This window comes from Loxodonta africana, chromosome 5, assembly GCF_030014295.1.
Source record: "Loxodonta africana isolate mLoxAfr1 chromosome 5, mLoxAfr1.hap2, whole genome shotgun sequence".
NCBI classification, from domain to species: domain Eukaryota; kingdom Metazoa; phylum Chordata; class Mammalia; order Proboscidea; family Elephantidae; genus Loxodonta; species Loxodonta africana.
Genome location: NC_087346.1, coordinates 86,363,773 through 86,388,128, shown reverse-complemented (window position 1 = coordinate 86,388,128; position 24,356 = coordinate 86,363,773). Strand labels below are relative to the sequence as shown.

The 24,356-nt window shown below is 37.0% G+C and overlaps 1 protein-coding gene across 5 annotated transcripts; it reads right to left on the bottom strand.

Moving 5' to 3' along the window:
* Nucleotides 1–5,255: 5,255 nt before the first annotated feature.
* Nucleotides 5,256–21,819, bottom strand: LOC100670349 (UDP-glucuronosyltransferase 2B31-like). 5 transcript variants are annotated; one of them, XM_010594165.3, is made up of 7 exons: nt 21,382–21,819; nt 20,971–21,030; nt 19,065–19,213; nt 16,943–17,074; nt 11,029–11,116; nt 9,922–10,141; nt 5,256–5,819 (listed from the first exon to the last, which is right to left on the bottom strand). In XM_010594165.3, the coding sequence occupies exons 1-7, from the start codon at nt 21,689–21,691 to the stop codon at nt 5,540–5,542; spliced, it is 1,239 nt and encodes a 412-aa protein (XP_010592467.2). In that variant the 5' UTR covers nt 21,692–21,819; the 3' UTR covers nt 5,256–5,539. The 5 variants fall into 5 exon arrangements, with proteins under 5 accessions (XP_010592467.2, XP_010592466.3, XP_003414219.2 ...); XM_010594164.3 differs by having other exon boundaries at nt 19,065–19,209; nt 20,967–21,819; XM_003414171.3 differs by having other exon boundaries at nt 20,971–21,819.
* Between the last annotated feature and the right edge of the window lie 2,537 nt (nt 21,820–24,356).

The following is a 24,356-nucleotide window of genomic DNA, read 5'->3' as shown; positions in this document are numbered from 1 at the left end:
AGGGCAGCGTTTCTTTCTCACTGGGATAGACACTATGGATACAGAATTGCCTTCTGTGCATGCAATGCTTCTGCCAAAACTACTGCGTGTGGACTCACAGAATGCCTTATCCACCATCGTGGTATGCCACGCAGCATTGCTTTGGATCAAAGGACTCATTTCACAGCAAATGAAGTGTGGCAGTTGGCCCATGCTCGCGGAATTCACATTCTGGCTGTACTTCTTCCAGGACAGTTTTGTTTGCTCTTCTAATAAAAAAAAAAAAAAAAAAAAATTTTTTTTTTTTTTTTAAATAGTCCACAGTATATTCAGTATTCTTCACCAACACATCGTAATTCAAAGGTGTTATTCTTCTTCGGTCTTCCTTATTCATTGTCCTGCTTTTGCATGCATAGGATAATATTGAAATACCATGGTTTGGGTGAGGTGTACTTTGGTCTTCAAAGTGACATCTTTGCTTTTTAACCCTTTAAAGGGGTCTTTTGCGGCAGATTTGCTCAATGCAATACGCTGTTTGATTTCATGACTGCTGTTCCCATGGGTGTTGGTTGTGGATCTAAGTAAAATGAAATCCTTGACAACTTCAATGTTTTCTCCATTTACCATGATGATGCTTATTGTTCAGTAAAGATTACAGCCTTGAAAACTACAGGGTGGTTCTATCCTGTCTTATAGGGTGGCTATGATTCAGAATCGACCTGACAGCATTGGGGGGGATCTACACTAATGGGGGAGTGTCTAAGTTACCTAACCCCCCCCAGTGTAGTCGAGTGCTGCTATAACAGAAATACCACAAGTGGATGTCTTTAACAATGAGAAATGTATTTTTTCACAGCCTAGTAGGCTAGAAGTCCAAATTTATGGCATCAGCTCCAGAGGCTTAACCTCTCTGTTGGCTCTTGACAAAGGTCCTTCTAATCAATCTTCCCCTGGACTAGGAGATTTCCACACAGGAACTCCAGGTCCAAACAGTGCACTCTGCTCCCGTCACTGCTTTATTGGTGGCATGAGGTCCCCATGTCTCTCTGGTCGTTCCTCTCTTTTATATCCCAAAAGAAACTGGCTCAAGACAAAATCCAATCTTGCAGACTGAGTCCTGCCTCATCAACGCAACTGCTGCCTATCCCCTCTCATTAACATCATAGAGGCAGGGTTTACAACACATAGGAAAATCATATCAGATGACAAAATGATGGACAATCACATAATACCAGTAATCATGGACCAGCCAAATTGATACACACATTTTGGGGGGACACAATTCAATCCATAACAGGAAGGAACAAACTGGAAAAAGGCGAGTGAGAATGGTTGCACAACTCGAAGAACGTGATCAGTGTCACTGAAATGGAGTTAGAGAAATTGTTGAAATGGTGTACAGTTGTGTATATTTAAAAAAATAGCAACACAAGATAAATTAAAAGTGAATATATACATGCGGACATTTACTTTTACATAAACAAAGTATCATAATTCTATAAAATGCACTTTTTAAAAAATTACCCACTCTTTAGACTTACCTCCAATTTCCCCCCTCCCCCTACCCAACCAGCAAGGAGCAGCACCTTCCAGGGACTGGTGTGTTGATTACCTCATGTGTATCCTTTCATTTCTTTCTCCATATACAAAGACATATGCATATGTAAGGGAGGTTATCATGATTTGTTTAAGCATATGTTGTGATCAACAACAGAAGAAACAAAAACTAAAATGATTAAATAAGGCTGAGGTCAGAAGGGGATATGTGTTCTCAACTAAAAATACGTATATACTGATTGATCTGTTTAAGCACATGTATAAATTACTTAAAATTTGCTGAGGTTTTTTCTTTTTCCTAATGACTTATTATTGTGAAAGTCAAGAACTTGACAACAGTGTTTAGTTGTCAGTATTACTCTTCGGCATTGTATTGAAAGTCCTGGCTAATTCAATAAGTCAATAAAAATATGAGAAAAGAATAACTAGAGCACAGGAGAAGAATTTGTCATCACCTGTGGATAATATGGCTGTCTACTGAGAAAATGTAGAAGTAGCAACTGAAAAATCATAATACTCTATTAAAAGTTCTATAAAAATATAGAATACAGTAATATTGGAAGTCAATGGATTTCCCAAATGTCAGAAAAATCAAACATAAAATATTATACATTTTATCAGAATAACGTCAGACCAAAAAATAAACGTAAACTTAAACCAAAAGCCCACTGCCGTCGAGTCAATTCTGACTCATAGCAACCCTACAGGACAGAGTGGAACTGCCCCATAGAGTTTCCAAGGCGCACCTGGCAGATTTGAACTGCTGACCTTTTGGATAGCAGCCATAGCACTTAACCATTATGCCTCCAGGGTTTCCAACATAATCTTAACAAGAAATATTTATACCTTACCAAAATAAAAATATTAACATATACAAAAAGCTGGTCAACCAATTTAATAATGAGGGATTTGGCAATTGAATCTGTGATACATTTTCATATACTTTGAACTGGTAAAATTAATACCTCCGTACAAAAAACCCACTGCTGCCCAGTTGATTCCAACACATAGCGACCCTATAAAAAACAGTAAAACTGCTCCATAGGGCTCCCAGTGAGCCGCTGGTGGATTCAAACTGCCAACCTTTTGGTTAGCAGTTGAACTCTTAACCACTGCTCCACCAGGGCTCCACCCCCGTAGGGATGGCACCAAATCATTGGCCACTCTAGCTCTGGTTTGCTAGGTGTAGGAACAGAGTGGTGATGGGACCGTACCAAGAGAATGGACTCTCTTGGACCAAAACTGATCTAGCTACTACTGTCACCCAAACCCCAACCTATTATTATTCTGATTATACATTTGGGGACCACAGGTGGGACTGCAGACCCATGTACCTACTATCAGCTGACCTTTGTCAGCAATCTATTACTTGATCTCTGTATACCCCACTTTCACACACTGTTTTCGAAGGAAAGCCATGCTTCTCACTTATCTGAATCTCACCATAATGCTGTGCCCAAAGGCACAAAAGTTTTTAAGATGTCAGTACATGAAAAAAATTTAAATATTGTCTGCTGTGCCAGCTTTTGGTTTATTTTATCTCTGCTCCAAATTCAGTTTTATGTTGTTGAATCCGGACCCTCTAAACATTTCTTTTTGCTAGCTGGTTGAATGATAAGCTTTATCAAGAGAAAGCACTGGAATGACATATTCTGCCAAGTTCCCTCCCCTCTTCATTATTGTTATTGAGTGATTACTGTGATTATTGTTGGGTTTTAAGAATAAACATGAAACTTGTGATTAGTATATTTGTATGACATATCATATCATTTAATAAATATTACATTTTATATAGAAATTAATTTAGAAAACTCTTGATCATACTTTCAGTCTTCAACATAGACAGACTCAGTTTCCTATATTCTTTTGAAGATTAAGTTCCTAATCATTGATTTTTGTCTCCAACCACTGTGATGCTTGCATAGTCCTGAGGAAACAACCAGATGGAAAATATTGCAATTTGTAGAATTTAATATATTGTGGGACTTTTATGACTTTCTGCGAAATGTACCTTCATGTTTATGACTTTCCCTAACTGTAATTACATATGTTGCTGTATGGATAAAAGGACACTTTAATTATGCATGAGTAGATAAAGTATGATGTATCTGGTATGCGGTCTTTCTAAGAATTGCAAAGACAATCAAGATGGACAGAGTCATTATCAAATGTGCAGAAGTTACTTCTTGAAAGCAGAAATAGATAGGAATTGGGCATAGGTAGTGCGAGTTGAGCTACATTATTGTCTCAGACTAATGTGTAGGTATAAGGTATCCTCCCACTTAAAAATGAAAAAGAAACCAATATTAATGTAATGAAAAATCATAAATAAATTATTTTTTCTCTCTAAAAAAAACCCAGTGCTGTCGAATCGATTCTTTTCTATTTAGTAATGTGATATTATTTTTTTTCTTTTTAATGGCATGATTCAAAGTTTAATGAAAGATATAAGTTTAACAAAAGAAAATATTCATTGACCATTATTATCATAATTAATTTCATTTACAACTATTTCTGAAAATATCTTTGCTATATGGAAACCAAAACCGAAATCTAACTAGTTGCTGTAGAGTAGAATCCAACTCATTGAGGTCCGAAATATGCAGAGTACGCCACAGAGTTTTCAAGGCTGTGATCTTTCAGAAACATTGCCAAATCTTTCCTCCAAGGGACCTCTGGATGGGTTCAAACCACAAACCTTTTAGTTAGCACTCAAATGCTTAACTGTGCCATCCACGGACCCCTAGCTTACCATAGAAGAGTGTTATAAAAATTTCCAGTTATCAAAAATGCTAAATATGCCTTTATTCCACCCAAATGTTTTAAGTTCTCTTATCTGGCGGAAGAAATCACAAAGAAATGTTTTTTTTTTCTTGTCTGTGGTTCATTTGTTCTGGGTCCAAAGGTTCTGATTACTGATATTCAAAGATATGTTTGGATAACTTTTTTGCCATTTCAAGTGCTTTCTAATGCAAAGGTTACAAAAATTGTTGCATATGACACAATTTGGCTGTTTATTCAATCTGCAATTTACTTTTTCAATGGGGTGGAGGGAAGAATCTATATAAAAGATTTGTATAGAGTTCTGGTTTTTCTATCCTAAGTATCCTAAGTATTAAATTATGTGAATTGACAAGTTAAGGCCCAACTTAAGGCCTAAGTATGATAGGTATTAAAGTATCTGGATTGATAAGGTCAAAAAATGAGAGATGCTATTAAGGGATCTTTAAACATTATAATCCGGAGGCATTGGACTAAACTTGTTGGGCCCCACCTATCATTCCTAATAACAGGAACTACTCTCTCCTTTTATTTTATGTCTTAATATCCAGCTTCAAAGGTCATTCAATAAGGGAAAACAATAACTCAAACATATTGAAGGCTTGTGTGGAAAATATCTTTAGCCTTTCTATCTAAAGACTTCGCAGGATTGTGCAATTTTAGGTAGGAAGCCAGTTAAAACTACACAGAACTTCTGAAAGAAAGAAAAAGTTCATGAAGAAATACTTTATGGTTCATGAGGGATGTATGTATTCCGTATGAATGCACATTATGCATGTAGATAATATTTCTGAAAATTCACAGTGAAAACATCAGGCTTCCTGATCTTTCCAACTAAATAGGTTGAGGCTTAGGTGAGTTTTAGTTTTTGTCCCCGCTATGAAACGATACATAAGACATCACCAAAGTAGAATTTTTTCTGGATTTGCAAAATGAGAATAATACCCTGCATATAATCTATCTGATGAATGGAACTGTCCATTTCAAGAGGAATATTGAGGAGGAACTCATCAAAAAACACATAGGATTATTCCTCCTTAGGGAAGAATGGATTAACCAACATCATAACAATTAACTAAGAGTGAAATATCTGAGGAAAGCAGAAAAGGCTCAGCTTTTGCAAAATGTGGAGGAGAATCTTTCCACAAGTTGAACCATAACGGTTGAATTAAATGTAACGCTCTCACTTATCATGCCTATTAGTCTTAGGCCTTAAAGAGGCCTACTCCCTCTTTTTCTTCTTTTCTGTCTTAAAATACTTTTGATAGCCAAACAAGCAACATTTTAGGACAAGAAAACTAACAATTGCCACACAAGCCAGTAGAAACCCAATCACATCCAAAGAGTGGTACTGGTACCAGGTGAGGCTGAGGGCGGCTGGGCGAAGGTGCTTGGCTCCTTTGTGGCGCATGACAAACTCAATCCAGAAGACGGCTCGATCCAGGGGCTTAACAGGCTGATCATGATGAATGGCTGATAACCTCATAGCGTTCTCTTTATAGCTGAAGAAAAATCAAATAGACATCAACTTAGAGAATAACCAGAAAAGATAAATAAGTGAAATTTTCATGTAGATGGTAAAATGAGTGGCACATACGATTGGAAGAAAAATATATTATTTTCCTCTGAGATGATTTTAGTTTACAGGCTACAATTTGTTAAATATATAGGATTTCAATGTGTAAGGAAGAATAGAAGTTTGGGGAGGACATGTATTTTTAGGAAAGAGATTTGAAAGAGCTAAGTTTAAAGCAAAAAATGAAAAAGTAGAACAAAAGGTCATATTTAAGAGTCGGGGGTTTGAATTATCCAGTAAGAAATTGTTAATGGACCAGGTGTACATGTTTAAAAATAATACCACTATCCAGAAATAGGAGGCTGGTCTATCATGAGGTCAAGGCATGTGTCTAGGCAGGGCTGGTCAGGAGTTAGTGTTGGCCAAGAATTGGTATTGATCTTACATCAGTGATTGAGTAGTTAAATGTGTGAAAGTGGATTGTCTTGGTTTGAAACTTGATTCTGACATTTACTTGCTGCCTGTTCTGTGCAAGCTATTTATTCTCTGTGCCTTAGTTGTCTCTTTGTTAAAATGGAATATACAGGCATAGTGCCTCTTTTATCTGACTATTGTGAGGAATAATGGATTGTGTCTTAGAATACTTAGAATTGTTCCTATCATGTAGTAGAGACTCAGTAAATGTTTTCTATTGTTATTTTTGTTAGTATTGTTATTTTAGATTGTGGATATTGCTCAACATGTCACTTCAAGACATTGTAGTTGTATATTTTTTTTCTCTATTGAAAATCACTATGATCAAGGGAGAAGTGTGAATGCAGGCATATGGTTTATAAACTCTGAATCCCAAAGTGCTATAATAGCATGACACTGTAGCAATCAATAGCAATGGAGGTAACTTGGCTCTATGTTACTTAAAAAACACAATCGAAAGGCCACTACTCCCGAAGTATTTTTGGAATATAATAGAGAAAGAATGTAATGATGATGTCACTTAATACAAGCAAAGGACCTAACTAAAATGCCTAGCATGTGATAAGCATTCATTAGACATAAGCTAATAAACTCTCTTCACATTTCAATACCACCATCATATTTATTGACAATTAAAATTTTATAAAGACATCTATAGTAGAGATATATAATTTTATATGAACTTACAAATGAAAGGTATATTCCTTTTAAAATAATAAAAACAAAATATGCTTAACATGGTTATCATGTAGAATGAGCAATACCAAAAAACCTGTTGCGGTTGAGTCGATTTAGACTCATAGCGACCCTATAGGACAGAGTAGAACTGCCCCATACAGTTTCCAAGAGGAGCCCTGTGGATTCGAACTGCCAATCTTTTGGTTAGCAGTCATAGCTTTTAACCACTACGGCACCAGGTTTCTGAATGAGCAACAGGTGTACTAAAATTAAAATATTGCTGCATTTAACATGTAAATGTCCAAGGTACTATAATCATCAATCAATTTTCAAATTAAATATTTTATTTCCTCTTAAAGTCATTATGAACGAAAAGGTGAAAACCTATGCAGAATAATTGTGATAATAATAGCATTAATTATATAATTGAAATTAATGCATGTCTGATTTCATAAATTTTGTCTTTTGAACAGGGAACATTCCAACATTCCAACTGATGAAGATCAAAGGCTACAGCCTTCAGTATGGATTACACTTCAAAATAAAGAAAACAAAAACTCTCACAACTGGACCAATAAGCAACGTTATGATAAATGGCGAAAATATTGACGTTTTCAAGGATTTCATTTTACCTGGATCCACAATCAACACTCTTGGAAGCAGCAGTCAAGAAATCAAACAACGTATTGTGTTGGGCAAATCTGCAGCAAAAGATCTCTTTAAAGTGTTGAAAAGCAAAAATGTCAGTTTGAGGACTAATTTGTGTTTCACCCAAGCCATGGTATTTTCAATCACCTCATATGCATGCAAAAGCTTTACAGTGAAGAAGGAAGACCAAAGAAGAATTGATGCTTTTGATTTATGGTATTGGTGAAGAATATTGAATGTACCACGGACTACCAGAAGAACAAACAAATCTGTCTTGGAAGAATTATGGCCAGAATGCTCTTTAGAAGTGAGTATGATGAGATTTCATCTCATATACTTTGGACACTTTATCAGGGCGAACCATCCCCTGGAGAAGGACATCATGCTTGGTAAAGAAGAGGGTCAGTGAAAAATAGTAATACCCTCAAAGAGATGGGTTGACATAACACTGTGCTCAAACACAGCAATGATTGTGAGGATGGTGCAGGATTGGGCCATGTCCCCTTATGTTTTGCAAAGGATGGCTGTGAGTTGGAACTGACTCTACAAAACCTAATAACAACAATTCCAACATGTATCTTTCAAATCAATCAACTTTAATTTTACAATTCTTCCAAATAAGACAAAAATAATCATAATCAGAAGAACTAAGGCTTTGCATACTTTTATGATGGCAAAGAGTTTGGTTTGTGTCTTAGTTATGTACTGCTGCTATAACAGAAATACCACAAGTGGGTAGATTTAACAAAGAGAAATTTATTCTCTCAAAGTCTGGGTAGTTACAAGTCCAAATTTGCAGTGTCAGCTCCAGGAGAGAGCTTTCTCTCTGTCGGCTCTGGTGGAAGATTCCTTGTCATCAGTCTTCCCCAGGTTGAGGAGCTTCTCAGGCACAGGGACTCCAGGTCCAAAGGACATACTCTGCTCCTGGTGGTCCATTCTTGGTGGTATGAGGTCCCCACTCTCTGTTAGCTTCCCTTTCCTTTTATCTCTTAAGAGAATAAATACGGTACAGGCCGTGCCCCAAGGAAATTCAGTTTCATTGGATCAGGGATGTGACCTGGTAAGGGTGTTACAATCCCACCCTAATCCTTTTTAACATAAAATTACAATTCCACCCTAATCCTCTCTAACATAAAATTACAATCACAAAATAGAGGACAACCACACAATACAAAGACATGTCCCAGCCAGCCGAATTGATACATTTTTGGGGGGTGTAATTTAGTCCATGACAGTGTGCGATACACATTTTTCATGGTTTTAATTGTATGTATTTTCACCTCTTTTTTTTTTTTTTACCATTTCTAGTGATGGTAGCAAATTATGAGGCTAGAAATTTGGGGAAGCATTAAATGTAATGAAAATTTGAGGTTGATTATGTCATGTTGATTTACTAAAAATAAACCATTTTATATTTATATATTATTAGGTGCTGTTGAGTCAGTGCCAACTCATAGCAACCCCATGTACAACAGAATGAAATGCTGTGCCTGGTCTTGTGCCATCATCACAATCATTGTTATGCTTGAGCCCACTGTTGCAGCCACTGAGTCAATCCATCTTATTCCACATCTTCCTCTTTTTCACTGGCCCTCTACTCATACTTTGTACATTCCACATTCCAATCATTAATGTATGTTTACAGCTGTTTCTCCTCATTTTGAGTAGTGCCACATCAGCATATGAAGATTCCTAAAGCTTGACTCTATGTACATCATTAAATTGGACTCTACTTTTAGGAGGCAGCTCTTTCCCGATAGTATTTTGAGTGCCTTCCATCCTGAGGGGCTCATCTTCTGGCACTATGTCAGAAAATGTTCCAATGCTATTCATAAGGTTTTCTGGCTAATTCTTTTCAGAAGTAGACAACCGGGTCCTTCTTCCTAGTTTGTCTTAGTCTGAAACTAGCTGAAACCTGTCTGCCATGGGTGAGTCTGCTGATACTTGAATACCAGTGACGTAGAATCACAGCAACACACAAGGCCCCACGGTAAGACAAACTGACAGATGCGTAGGAGTAACGATTTTAGAATAGCTTAAAACATTTAGAATTGTATGCTAAGAGTGTCACACAACTGTGCAGAGTAGTATTTTTATAACAGTCATGGTCCCTATTTCAAATTTGTTCTCATCTCATAATTCTTCCCTTTCCAACTAGAGTGATTCCTCTCTATCTCCTTATTAGCTGTTTCAAAACTTTCCCATTATCCTTAAACATTTGACATATCATTCCCCCAACATCATCAAAAAATGAACAAACAAACACAAAACTTATTATAACCACTCACGATGGGTCATTGATGACAGTCTTCAAAGCATTGAGCAAATCTGTACTTGTCATTGTGTTCAAGTCCAGACTCACTGCTGCCCCTTTGGCCTTCATGCGAACAATGTTATCAGGTTGATCAGCAAACAAGGGAATGCCCACCATAGGGATCCCGTGGTAGATAGCTTCATAGATGCCATTAGTTCCACCATGAGTTATAAAAGCTTTGGTCTTTGAATGACCTAGGAATGGGTGAAATTTACCAAAATTATTTATTATAATTCTTAGAAATGAAATGGGAAATATAAGGAACTCAATAAGACAGTGATATCTGGGAAACAGATTATCTTGCCCATAAAACTATATTTAAATTGTTTTTAGATCCCTGAGCAGGAAACAACTAGGTCTACTGGAGTAATAAGTGCAGGCTTCATGGGAGAAATGGTGTGTGCCTGGAGACTTGAAAAATGAATAGAAAATTGTCAGGTGGATAAATTGAATTGAAGGAGAATATTCTGGATAAAAGTAACAACATGAGCAAAAATAGGGGACACAGCAGAGCATATTCTATTACAGAAACAGTGAGAAAAAGACTGAGTCTGATACATAGGGTGTCCAAGGCAGGAGGAAGTGTGATGATGGTGATGCTGGACTCAGAAGAAGGGAAGGCGATCTTTTATCATGAAACATTTCATCAGTTCATGATAAAGATTTTGGATATTTTCCTAAAGAAAATGGAGAGTCGCTGGTTCTAAAGGAGATACTGTTAATGTTCATCTGCATTTGAACTATCTCTGTAGCTTTGGAGAGGATAGGTATGAGGTGAGAGTATTAGGGGACAGAGAAATGATCCAGGAGGCTATTATAAAAGTCCAAACAAGAAGTGATTACCCCTGAAATAACAAATACTTTGCTTCTGGCCTGAAGGATTATAATGACTGTCCATAACAAAATGCCAGTTGTTATATTTCATGTTTTTTTTCCCCACTAGAACAAGAAAATAAATATAAAAAATGTACACTTCATTTTTGAGTTTTTTAAATAACAAATGCTGAAAAATTGGTTTTCTGTTGAACTATTATCCCTCTGAGTGTTACTCATATTTTCAGTATTTATTCTGTAATCTTACCAAGGAGGTCATTCTGGGGAATCCACTTATAGAGTCTTGTATTGGGTCCTAAGTTATCTGGTTTCTTGCCATCAAATCGCCACACCACCTATTAAGACAAAGAAAATACTTTATTCCATGAACAGAACTGCAAAATTATGTTGTTGCTGTTGTTAGATACTGTCCGGTCAGTTCTAACTCTTAGCAACCCTATGTACAACAGACCAAAACAATGCCTGGTCCTGTGCTGTCCTCACAATCCTTGTTATTCTTGAGCCCATTGTTGCAGCCCTTGTGTTAATCTATCTTGTTGAGGATCTTCCTCTTTTTCAGTGACCCTTTACTTTACCAAGCATGACATCCTTCTCCAGGAATTGATCCCTCCTGATAACATGTCCAAAGATTGTGAGACATAGTCTTGTGATCCTTGCTTCTAAGGAATATTTTGGTTGTATTTCTTCCAAGCAGATTTGTTTGTTCTTTGGCAGTTCATGGTATATTCAATATCCTGGGCCAACACCATAATTCAAAGGCATCAATTCTTCTTTGGTCTTCCTTATTCATCATCCAGCTTTCACATGCATATGAGGCAATTGAAAACACCATGGGTTGGGTGAGGTGCACCTTAGTCTTCAAGGTGACATCTCTGCTTTTCAACATTTCAAAGAGTTCTTTTGCAGCAGATTTGCCCAATGCAATGCATCTTTTGTTTGTTTGTTTTCTTTTTGTATTGTGCTTTAGGTGGAAGTTTACAGCTCAAGTTAATTTCTCATACAAATATTAATACAAATATTGTTATACAACACTAGTTGTGATCCCTATAATGTGACGGCACTCTCCCCCTTTACACCCCAGATTTCCTGTGTCCATCCAGCCAGGTCCTGTTCCTTCCTGCCTTCTCATCCTACCTCTGGACAGGAGCCATCCATTTGGTCTCGTGTATCTGCTTGAACTAAGAAGTACCCTGTTCACCAGTATTATTATATGTTTTAGAGTGCAGTCTAATCTTTGTCTGAAGAGTGGACTTTGGGAATGGCTTTAGTTCTGGGTTAACAGAGTGTCTGCGAGCCATGGCTTCGAGGGTTCCTCTGGTCTCAGTGAGACCCTTAAGTTTTCTGTTTACATGAACTTGAGTTCTGCTCCATACATTTTTTGTGCTCTTTCAGGGACTCTGCTCTGTTCCCTGTCAGGGTGGTCATTGGTGGTAGCCAGGTACCATCTAGTTTTTCTGATCTCAGGCTAATGAAGTCTCTGGTTTATGTGGCTCTTTTGTCTTTTGGGCTAATATTTTCCTTGTGCCTTTGGTGTTCTTCATTCTCCTTTGCTCCAGGTGGGTTGGGACCTTAGATGGCTATTTGCAAGCTTTTAAGACCCCAGCGTCTCTCACCAAAGTAGGATGTAGACCATTTTCTTTATAAACTATCTTATTCCAATTGAGCTAGATGTTCCCCGAGACTATGGTCATCAGACCTCAGCCCAGTAATTTGGTCCTCCAGGGAGTTTGGATGTGTCTATAAAGCTTCCATGACCTTGACTTGGTCAAGTCGTACGGACTCCCCTGGTATTGTGTACTGTCTTACCTTGCACCAAAGTTACCTCTTATCTATTGTCTAGTTAGTGTTTTTCCCTCCCCATTCCTTCCCTCTCCCTTAACCATAAAACATTATTCCTTTTTGTGTGTAAATCTTTTCAAGTGTTTTTATAATAGCGGTCTCAAATAGTATTTGTCCTCTTGTGATTGACTTATTTCACTCAGCATAATATTCTCCAGATTCATACATGTTGTGAGATCTTTTGCAGTTTATCATTTTTCTTTACTGTTGCTTAGCATTCCGTTGTGTATATGTACCATAGTTTATTTATCCATTCATCTGTTGATGGGCATGTACATCGTAATGCTGCAATGGACATGGGTGTGCATATGTCTATTCATGTGACAGCAGTTATTTCCTTAGGATAAATTCCTAGAAGTGGCGTTGTTGGATGGTATGGTATTTGTATTTCTAGATTTTTAAGGAAGCACCATACCATTTTCCAAAACGGTTTTATCAATTTTTTGGATTATAGTTTTTCATGGTACTCTTTTATAATCCGTTTTATTTCAGTTGGGTCTGTTTTAATGTCCCCATTTAATTTCTTATTTGGGCTATTTGCTTCCTCTCATTTTTCTTTTATCAGTTTGGCCAATGGTTTGTTGATTCTTTCGAAGAACCAATTTTTGGTGTTGTTGATTCTTTGTATTGTTTTTCTATTCTCTGTATCAACTATTTCTGCTCTGATCTTTATTATTCCCTTTCTTGTGGTGGGTGTAGGCTTCATTTGCTGTTTTCTTTCTATTTGTTGAAGTTGTATAGCTAATTTTTACATTTTTCCCTTTCTTCTTTTTTCGTGTGTGCATCCACTCCTATAAATTGACCCCTGAGCACTGCTTTTGCTGTGTCCCCAAATTTTTGCTGTTATATGTTTTCATTCTCATTTGATTCTAGGAATTTTTTGATTCTGTATTTGATTTCTTCTATTGCCCAGAGGTTTTTCAGCTAGATATGATTCAGTTTCCTTGTAGGTGATTTTTTTTCTCCTGGTATTAATTGCTGCTTTTATGGTGTTGTGCTGAGAGAAGATGATTTGTATTACCTCAGTGTTTTGGATTTTGTTGAGGGCTCCTTTGTTAGCCTAAGATATGGTCAATTCTGCAGAACGATCCATGTGCATGGGAAAAGAATGTGTACTTTGTTGATGTTGGATGGAGTGTTTTATATATGTCTAAAGGTCAAGTTGATTGATTGTGGCCTTTAGATCTTCTGTATCTTTATTCAGTTTCTTTCTAGCTTTTCTGTCTTTTACTGAGAGTGATGTGTTGAAGTCTCCTACTATTATTGTGGAACTATTTCTCTGTTTAGTACATTAGAGTCTGTTTTATGTATTTTGGAGCCCTGTAGTTGGGTGCATAATATTTATATTTGGTTATATGCTTATGGTGGATTGTCTCTTTCATCATTGTATTAGGTTCTTTCTTGTCTTTTATGGTGGCTTTTGTTTAAATTCAATTTTTATCTGAGATTAAGATTGCCAGTCCTGCTCTTTTTCAGTTACTGTTTTATATATATTTTTTTCCTCCTTTGATTTTTAATATATTTATATTTTTGTTTCTAAGGTGTTTCTTTTGTAGACAGAGCATTCCTTGGTCCAGTGTTTTTAATCTATTCTGTCACTCTTTGTCTCTTTATTGGTGCATTTAAGCCATTTATATTTGGTGTGATTACTGACAGGCGAGAGTTTATTATCATTTTATAGTGCTATTTTTGTGGTGCTGATGTTTTCCTTGTTCCTCTTACTCTCTTAAGCTGAATTCCTTTTCTTTCTGTGTTTTTCTTTTCTTTATTTAGTTTTTATAGATTTTGTGTTTATTGAGACTTTATGTTTTTCTTCTTTATTTTTATGAGGAGGCTTGTTAACTTTCTTTGTGGTTATCTTCAAATTTACTCCTACTTTCCTAAGTTTAAACCAGTCTTATCATTTGAATTGCCTTGACTTCTTCTCTATTTGTAAGTTCTATACCTGCCCTGCTTGTTCCCCCTTTTATTGTTCTGCTGTTCTTGTCATCCACAGATTGACCTCTCCAGTTCCATGTTGCAGATATTTTAGTTTCATTGTATCCTTGAGAGTTCATTACCCAGGTTGGTATCTGGCTGATGCTGTCCTACTTCCAAGATTCAGGCTGTTGTCTGATGTTATTGATTCTCTAATTGAAGGACTCTGTAATAATTCTTGTAAGTTTGGTTTGGTTTTTAAATAGCCCCTTAATTTCTGTTTAACTGGAATTGTCCTAAATTTGCCATTAGCAGGGTCATTTGCTCAGCTATAGTGTAACAGGGCAGGTCTAACAGGAGAGGCAGGGAAGAGATGCATCATTTATGAGTTAGGGCCCTTTTCTGGGAGTATGTACTGGTGCCACTCAGGGGCACAGCACTCAGTGCACAGTTTAGCTAGGCAGCAGAGAAGGGAGAGGATATGATGTGTGGAGCTAAGTGTGTGAGAGAATGAAAAGAGAGAAACAGAAGGAAAAAAATAAGTAAATAAAGTGGAGGTGTGGAAAGATTTGCTGCATGGGGCAGGGCAGACCTGGGGTGACCATGTGGCAATGGTTCTTTCACTGACTGGTGTATCTTGGCCAGTCGTGAAAAGGCATGGGCAGTGTACAGTGTAGGTGGATGGGAGAAAGGAAAGGAAAAAAGGGAAAGAGAGAGAAGAAAAAAAACAAACAAAAATACCCCAAAATACAAATACAACAACCATAAAAATAAACATAGTGCTGAGTTAGTTGGCCGTTGGAGGTGTCACAGAATTGAGTGGTACCGCACTGATGTCTCTCTCACTGGGCATTATGACACAATCCTTCTGGAAGAGGTGGAGGCAACACACAGCCTAGGTGGCAGCGAGAAAGAAAAGGGAGGAGAAAAAGAAAAAATATGGTGCCGAGAGATCTGGTCTGTGGGGGAGGTGCAGACCCATGGAGCCCATGTGCCAGAGGCTCTCTAGCTGACTGGTTCAGCACAGCCCATTGAGAAGGGGGGGGTGGTGTGCAGGGTAGGTGGATGGGAGAAAAGAAAGGAAGGAAGGAGAGAGAGAAAAGAAACAAAAACAAACAAAATATTGCAGTTAAGGAGCTGGCTAGTAGGGGCTGCATGGACCTAGGCAGTTAGTGTGCCATGGCTCTCTAACCAAGCAGTGCAACATCACCTGATAAGAAGCGGCAGGGGCAGTGCACAGGGTTAGGTGGGCAGGACAAAGGAAAGGAAGGAAGGAAAAGAGAGAAGAAACTGAAAAAAAAAAAAAATAGAGCTGAGAGACCCGGCTGGTGGGGGTGGCATAGAACTGGAGAGGCCTGATTGGTGGCTCTCTATCTGAACAATGTGGTACAGCACTTCAAGAAGGGGCAGGGACTACACACTGGCCTAGCTGGCCGGGAGAAAGGATGTGAAGGAAGGGTGAGAGGAAAAACAAGCAAAAAAAGCCAAAACAACAACCAAAAAAATTGTGCTGAATGTGTTGGCCTTTGAGGGTGGGGTGGACTTGGGTGGCAGTGAGCTGATGCTTCTCTGGCCGAGTGACAGTTGCCAACAGAAAAGTGTTCGAGGCCACCTAGAAGGAAGAAGTTTGGGGTGGAAGCTTGTATCCCTGGTAACCAAGTCCTCTGTCTCCTGGTGAGAGGTCTATGAAGTTCCCATACTCCCTGTCTGTGTTCCTTGGTGGCTGTAGTCCAAGATGACAAATCGGTACCATATTAGCTGGTAGGGGACCTCCACTCCGTAGCTCTCTTCATTCTCTGTCAGTTTCTTATTCCATTTGGTGCTTGATCAAGTTATTTATCTTGTCTTTGATGCTTTGGCTTCAGGATTGTAGTTTGTTATCTGTTTTACTTAGTTTTTCAGGTTTTTACTGCAAAAAGATCGTATGGTGCTTCAGTCTAGAGTGTCCTATTCCCCAGACTTTGTTGTTTTGTGAAATATTTTTTACTTTCCTATCTGACCTAGTATTCTAATCACCAAATTTAAATTCTACTCTTTTCTGATAACGTCGGCAGTTAGTATAGTGATTCAAGAATCCTGCCAGAAAGAGGAGCAAATGACAGGACAGAATTCGGCAATTCCCATATACCTGGCTACAGAATCATTGTAATGCCAAAACTTCACACCGCAACTATTGAATATATGTATTTCTCATCACAATATTAATGCTAAAGTAATTATCAGTTAAAAAGACCTCATATTATTTTAACATCTAACGCCAATATTTTGTTTTCAAACTTAAATTTGAGATAAATTAGAGCCATCATGATAGTTTACCTTCCTACCGAAAATTTCTATAATCAGGCCCTTTAAAGAGTTGGATAGGCTAGTGAAATACTTGTTCACCATTAAGACACTTTTTGTACCTTTTGTGGAATTTGAGCAAGAGCTGATGCAATTGTATGGGCTCTTTCTTCTGTGACATTACTGACCATTGACCCAAGAGTAAACACCACAACACCATGTTTTCCAGAGCTCTGGACAAACTCTTCTATTTCCTGTGAAGAAAGAAGTTGCTTCATCATGAAACAGCAAAAAAAAAAAAAAAAAAAAGTAAATTGAACAATATTTATTAATTTGTTGACAAAAAGAAAAAAATCAAACAGTGACAACCAAAACTAAATCTGTTGCTGTAGAGTTGTTTCCAACTCATAATAATTCTATATGTTACAGGGTAGAACTGAGCACCATAGGATTTCTTGGCTGTAATCTTTATGGAAGCAGATCTCTGGACCTTTGTTCTGTGGTGCCATTGCTACGGTGGAACTGTCAACGTTTTGTTTTGTAGGTTTGCGTCACACAGTGATCTTCAAGTATTGGTAGGGAGAAATTATTAGAATAGTGGCTGCTTTTTAAAAAACTAATCAGTTAGTTCCTTTGGAGGAGGAGTGTGATATGAGATCTATGGCCTCTATTGTGTATATTTGTGAAAATGTGCTTATGTGTGTGTGGTGGAAGCAAGAAATGAAATTAAGCTATTACACAGTAGTGAGAGGGATCCTGACCCTTCATTTGCAATTATTAATTACTAACAAAAATTCTTGGAGGGATCACAGCAGGGTCTTAACTCAGCTTTAATTCCATATAGTTATATTTCTACTGGAGTCCCAGCACAGTACAAATAATTACTGTGCTCAGCTGCTAACCCAAAGGCTGAAAGCTCAAGTCCACCTAGAGAAGCACCGAAAGAAAGGCACAGTGATCTTTTTATGAAAAATCAGCCAAGGAAAACCCTATGGAGCACAGTTTTACTCTGATACACATGGGATCACCATGAGTTGGAATCAACATAGTGACACATGTTTGGTTATAATTTTACTAAATCATATGTGTTTATTCCGGAAGGTTTTCCAGATAATTCTTTCAGTTGGAAGTCATTAGAATTTTACTTCCTAACTATGAACACTAAGAAAAATTTGTTATGGTGGTGATGACTGTATTTCCCTATTTCTCTCTGTTACATAATCCTTTTATGTCACACCTTAAACTTTCTCATAGTTTCCCAACTATTCCCCTAACGTACCCCTTAATGTCTAGAGGTTAAGAATCTCTTATATTGAAAAAGACTTGAGTTTGGAATTTCTGTGAAATGGTCATAAGAGTTCCATTTAAAATCCATGAATATACATTTGTAGTTACATATTGGAATGTCCATATTATTTCTGTAATTTAAATAACATTTACTATAAATATTTTAACTATTGTGGTACTATTCATCCTACTTTTCCTCCCCTCCGTCCTCTATTTTCTTCTCCCCCAACACTGTCATTTTCCTTTAATGTGAACAGGAGAATTTTTTCCCAATAAGATTAGATTGCACAAAATTGTCATTAATCATATCACAGCTTTTGAACTGTACAAAAGATATTATATATCACATAAACAATTTACACTCAAAGTAAGTATTGACTTTTAATCCTTGAATAAGATCTCAGTTTTATGTTGCTGCCAATAAAAAGTAGACAAAATGGATCTCTTAATAGTGGTTGACCACTCCTCGGAAACCCTGTGAGGCAGTTCTGCTCTGTCCTATAGGGTTGCTATGAATTGGAATTGACTCGAAGGCAACTTTTTTTTTTTTTTTGTGATACAGACATAGTTTTACTGAAGTTGCCTATAGGGTTGATATATGGCAGAAGACAGTTCCTTTGATAGGTATGTTAAACAATTCCTTTTATTCTCAAAGACATAAAACCCTGGATTTTCAAATGGTAAATAGTTTTAATGCTGTAAACCAAGCCTCTAAAGCAAATAAACTTTGAGTTGGCTGCAAATATTGTTGGGAGCACCCATTTATGTTCACTCCTTTATATTGTTTAGGAACGGTCTTCCTCTAAGCTACAATACTGGTGAAAAGCCTAAATCCTTAAAACAAAATTTAAGTATTTCATCCAGCTTCATCTGTTTGTCAAAATGTATACATTCACTTTTAAAAACTCCGTAGAATCATTTCAGTTGAAAATACAAAACCAACAGTAACAGGTTTACCTTAGGCAAGGGATTGGCAGATTTGCAGTGGAGCCCTCCAACAAAATCAAAATGTGGCAAGAATGGGCGAGGAAACTCAAAATCCCAATAAGTTCGAATGAGCCATATTTCAGCTTTCCCCATTGTCTCATATAATGTAGTGGGTCTTCCTGAAAAGAAAAGAGAAACAAAAGGTGGAGGTAACTGGAGAAACTTGCCACCTGAGTATCAGGGAAATTTTCAGAAGAGAGCTTGGAATAATGGAGACAAAAGTATTTAAAAGTGTCAAGGAAGACTTACATCTCTAATGTCACGTCAGTACATTCACCGTCATAAGTAGTTATTAAACCTAAACCACTGTAGAATTAAATATGCATTTGTTTTCTCTGAAGTTGTTTTGGAGGAAGTACAACCAGAATGCTCCTTAGAAGCAAGGATGGTGAGACTACATTTCAAATACTTTGGACAAGTTATCAGGAGGACCAGTCCCTGGAGAAGAACATCCTGCTTGGTGCAGAAGAAGGTCAGAGAAAAAGACGGAGACCCTCAATGAGATGGATCGACACAATGGCTGCAACAATGGGCTCAAGCACAAGAACAATTGTGAGGATGACGGAAGACTGGGCAGTGTTTTGTTCTGTTGTACACAAAGTCACTATGAGTCAGAACCGACTGGACAACCGACAACAAGAACAACACAGTTGCAAAAGTAACAGATGCCAAAATGTAAACAACCAGAATTTGAGTTCCCCAATCATTTCTACCACAGCCATGGATAGAAACACCTTTCCTGGAAGTACTCAATCTAGTTTCTACAATTTAGCAAGTCAGGCCATTGACACTCAGTTTTCCAACTGAACTGTGAGGTTTTTGTGAGTACGGTTCAATTCTTTGTATCAACTACTGTATTTGGTTCAAGTTAAGAGCTGAAAAATACATTATTAACAAATAAAACTATTTGTAATTAACAACTGGAAAATTTTCAAAAAATTAAGGAAATAGTTATGATTTTTTTTTTTTTTTAAATAGAGAGGCACAGTTTTCAAAGAATACAGACTGATAACTTGTATGTCAGCCCTTCAAAAACATGATAGGCCTATAAGCCAGATAAGTTGTAAGCACTTAGTGAAAAATTGTGGAATTGTTAGGGTTCACTAGAAACAAGTTGTGCAGAATTATATTATCTGGATTATGGCTATTTGGCTAGCAGATTACTAAAATATTGTAGACACAAACTGTAAGTTTTTGAGTCTGGGGTAAAGTGACTATATCTCTCAACTGAGAAGGAATCCTGAGAAGGTAATATGGAAAAATATTTCAATTAATGAATAAAAAAAATTGAGCTATAGAAGAAGTTATTTTTCCAATGTTATATAGACAGTTTGAGCCCTGGTGGCACAGTGGTTAAGGGCTCTGCTCCTAACCAGAAGTTTAGCAGGTGAAATCCACCAGCTGCTCTTTGGAAATACTATGGAGTAGTCCCGCTTTGTCCTATAGCAACTCTAAGAGTCAAAATCGACTCAGTGGCAACGGGTTTTTTTACATAGACAGTTATGCTAGAAATCATGTGTCACTCTTCAATCTACATGTCTGTGATCATCCAGACATTCATTGAGGTTTATATGACTTTTTAAAGATAAAAGTACATTAAAATAGATACATAATTAATTAAAGAAATTCTAAGTGACTTAATTTTTGAGTTTCCAACTTTCAGGAGTCTGTTGTGATGGGCCACTAGGTTCTTCTAACTGATTCTATAACAGAAGCCTCTCTAAAATATTTGTGAGATTGATAGATCATTTCATGTTTTCATTTCATCTTTTACTTACAAAACACAAATTCCTCTCTCTTCTTATTTATAAAAACTCACCTTCAAAGACACAAGGAAAGTTAAGACTTTATTCTATTAACTAAAATCATGACTTACCTAGTACTTCACTATAAAACTGATCCCACTTCTTCTCGTTAAATGCCTGGAACCAAAAGTCAAAATAAAGCACATATATCATATTTTTTACCCTCTCCAGGAATGTCATTCGATCTTGTAATTCTGACAGAATAATAGGTACATAGGAAGGAGGGGTTAAAAGTCCTCCACTATACTTTTCAAATGTATAGCCATATGTGAACCGGACACTATACAAAAAGGGTATTTTAAGTAGCTCAGCCAGTAGCTCACCACAAGGAACAAGGGTATCTGCCAAAACGATATCAAATCTTGATTGTTGTAATTTCATCATTAGTTTCTTGTTGAAAACTACATCTTTACAGAGCCTTTGAATGCAATCAGAATATTCCCTCTCAATTTCTTGTATTTGTGAAAAATATGTCCAAAATGTGTCTTTTGGCAGATCATATGTCAATTTCCTGATCCATTCCACAAAAAGAATCTCCAAATCATCTTTAGTCAGAACAGTAGGATAAACCTCAAATTTAATAGCAGATGGTGTGTTGGGGTCAATTAGAATGGAAGCTGAAGATGTTAGAACAGTCACCTCATGACCCCTCTGAATAAGTTCATCCAGTATTGTCTTCATATTGATCCAATGACTATAGTCTGTTGGCCACACCAGCACTTTTCCACAAGTTCCACAGTTAAAGCAACAACTCAGTTGTATTAGCAGAAGTGAAATCCGTTTCATAGACATCCTGGTTAAGTGAATTCTTCTTTTCAAATTGCTGTTCCCTTTGCTATTGCTCGTACTTATATCCCAGGAAAAAAATCAATCAAGTAGTTAAACTACAACTCTTACAGGGCAAAGTAAACACATTATATGAACAGTCAAAGCATGCCAAGTGGAAAAAAGCAGAGAGGCGATGGCCTTGTCTTTTATGAGTGTAGTTAACATCTCTTTTATAGTAAGTGCTATCACACAGCTAAGAGTCAATGACCTAACATTTGGGTGTCACCTGTGATATGAAATAGATTCTAAAATAGTGTTAAGAAATGTGGCAATTTGAAGCCACTTGTGACGGCAGACTCCTTGACACAAAACTAAAGAAAAAGTAATTATACGGTTACATTAGTATATTTTTGGATATCATGGTTCAATGCTTTTTGTGTCTGGAAAAATCTTTATTGACATATAATTCACATACCAAAGAATTCATCAATTTAAAGTGTACAATTCAATGGTTGTTCGTATACGCACAGAGTTGTACAACCACCACCATGATTAATTTTAGAATATTTTAGTCCTTCCAAAAAGGAATCCTGTGCCCCTTACCCATTGCTTCTCAGTCTTCCCATCCTCCTTCTCCCCTAGCCCTAGAACACTGCTAATCTACTTTCTGTCTCTATAGATTTTTCTATTTTGGACATTTCATATAAATGGAATCATATTATATATATGTATATATATATATAGTGACTAGGTTCTTTCACTTACCATAATATTTTCAAGATTTTTCTGTGTTATATAAATTATTGTCATTGCTGTTAGATACCATCGAGTCTTTCCCACTCATAGCGACCCTATATACCACAGAACAAAACACTGCCCTATTCTGTGCCATGCTCACTATCATTATGCTTGAGCCCAATGTTGCAGTCACTGTGTCAGTCCCTCTCGTTGAGGGTCTTCCTCTTTTCCACTGACCCTGTACTTTACCAAACATGAGGTCCTTCTCCAGGAACTAATCCCTCCTGACAACATGTCCAAAGTATGTGAGACGCAGTCTCGCCATTCTTGCTTCTGAGGAACAGTCTGGTTGTACTTTTCCAAGACAGATTTGTTTGTTCTTTTGGCAGTCCATGGTACATTCAATATTCTTCATCAACAGCACAATTCAAAGGCATCAGTTCTTCTTCGGTCTTCCTTATTCATTGTCCAGCTTTTGCATGCATATGATGCGATTGAAGATACCATGGCTTCGGTCAGGTGCACTGTAGTCTTCAAGGTGACTTCTTTGCTTTTCACTTGGTTGACTATATTCAAGACAGATAATAAAAAGTATTGTCAAGAATGTGGAGAATCTAAGTTAATGGTGGTGAAATAATTTGGGGAAAAAAAAATTGAGAGATAGGAAAATAATGACACAATGTGAAGAATGTAATCAAGGCCACTGAAATGTACAAGTAGAAACTTTTGAATGAGTGTATGTTTTGTTGTGTCTATATTTTGAACAAAAACAAATACTTTTCAAAAGAATAAGTATTAGAAAAAAAAAAGAATGTGGAGAGAGAAATTGGAACACTTATCCATGCCATTTTGGAAAACAGTCTGGCATAAGGTTGAATATAAAGTTACCATATGATCCAGAAATTCTACTTCTATGTATTTTCTCAAGAGAAATGAATACATCCATCCGCACAAACCTTGAAAATGAATGCTCATAAGCAGCATTATTCATGAAGAGCATAATAGTCAAAAAGTGGAAACAACCCAAGTGTCTATCAACTGATTAATGAATGTGCAAATGTGGTATGTCCATAAAATGGGGTATTTTTTTTTTATTTATATAACTTAAAACTTATTGTAAGGTTTGAATTATGATCTTCTTGATCAATAATAAGTACAGGTAGGTTTTTCTCGACACGGACCACTTTGTCCCTATTGTGTTTCTCTGATGTGTAAGCTTCAGGGGAACTTGTGGTTTGTTTTACCTATTTTCTATAAATTTTTTAATTTAATTTATGTATTCCTTGTGTTGTTACAGGTTAAACTTAGTCATTGTTTGACTAGGTAAAAGAAAAAGATTATTATACTATTTTCACTTATGCCAAAGGAGGTAAGGTTTCCATATTAGGAATGTAGGAAGGATGGGACAATGGATTTTTGAAGAGAGAAAGAATTAGAAATGCTCATCTCAAGTACTATTATTTAGAATAATAATCATAATTTCCATCTGTGTTTAACAAACACATTGAATTTCACAACATGTCTGTAAGTCAGCTAAGTGATGTTGTGTCTTGTTTTGAAAGACACGGTGCATTTATTATACTGGTTCAATATAAGCATAACCTAAATTGAGACAGTGCTTTCATTATCAAAGGGGAAAATGAGAGTGAAGGTAAACTGCGGAGCCTTTTCAAAGGGTCATGAAGAAAAGAGAATTAGCTAGTGAATTCAAAGAATTTCCCAAATACCTCAATTTTATAGTAAGAAGCAAGTCGGAACTGCTATATTTCTTTGTTGTTAGTTGCTGTCAAGTCGATTCTGATTCATGGTGACCCCATGTGTGCAGAGTAGAACTGTTCTATAGAGTTTTCAAGATTGTGACCTTTCAGGAGCAGATTGTCAGGCCTGTCTTTCGAAGCACCTCTGGGTGGGTGCAAACTGCCAACCTTTCAGCTATCAATGCAGTGCTTAA

Coding starts and splice junctions, on each gene's coding strand:
- LOC100670349 (XM_010594164.3), bottom strand. CDS start 21,691: ATGTCTATGAAACGGATTTCACTTCTGCTAATACAACTGAGTTGTTGC. Junction 19,210..20,966: donor TATAGTGAAGTACTAGGTAA/GTCATGATTTTA, acceptor CTTTTCAGGAAG/ACCCACTACATTATATGAGA. Junction 5,820..9,921: donor ACTGTCATCAATGACCCATC/GTGAGTGGTTAT, acceptor ATTTTTCTTCAG/CTATAAAGAGAACGCTATGA.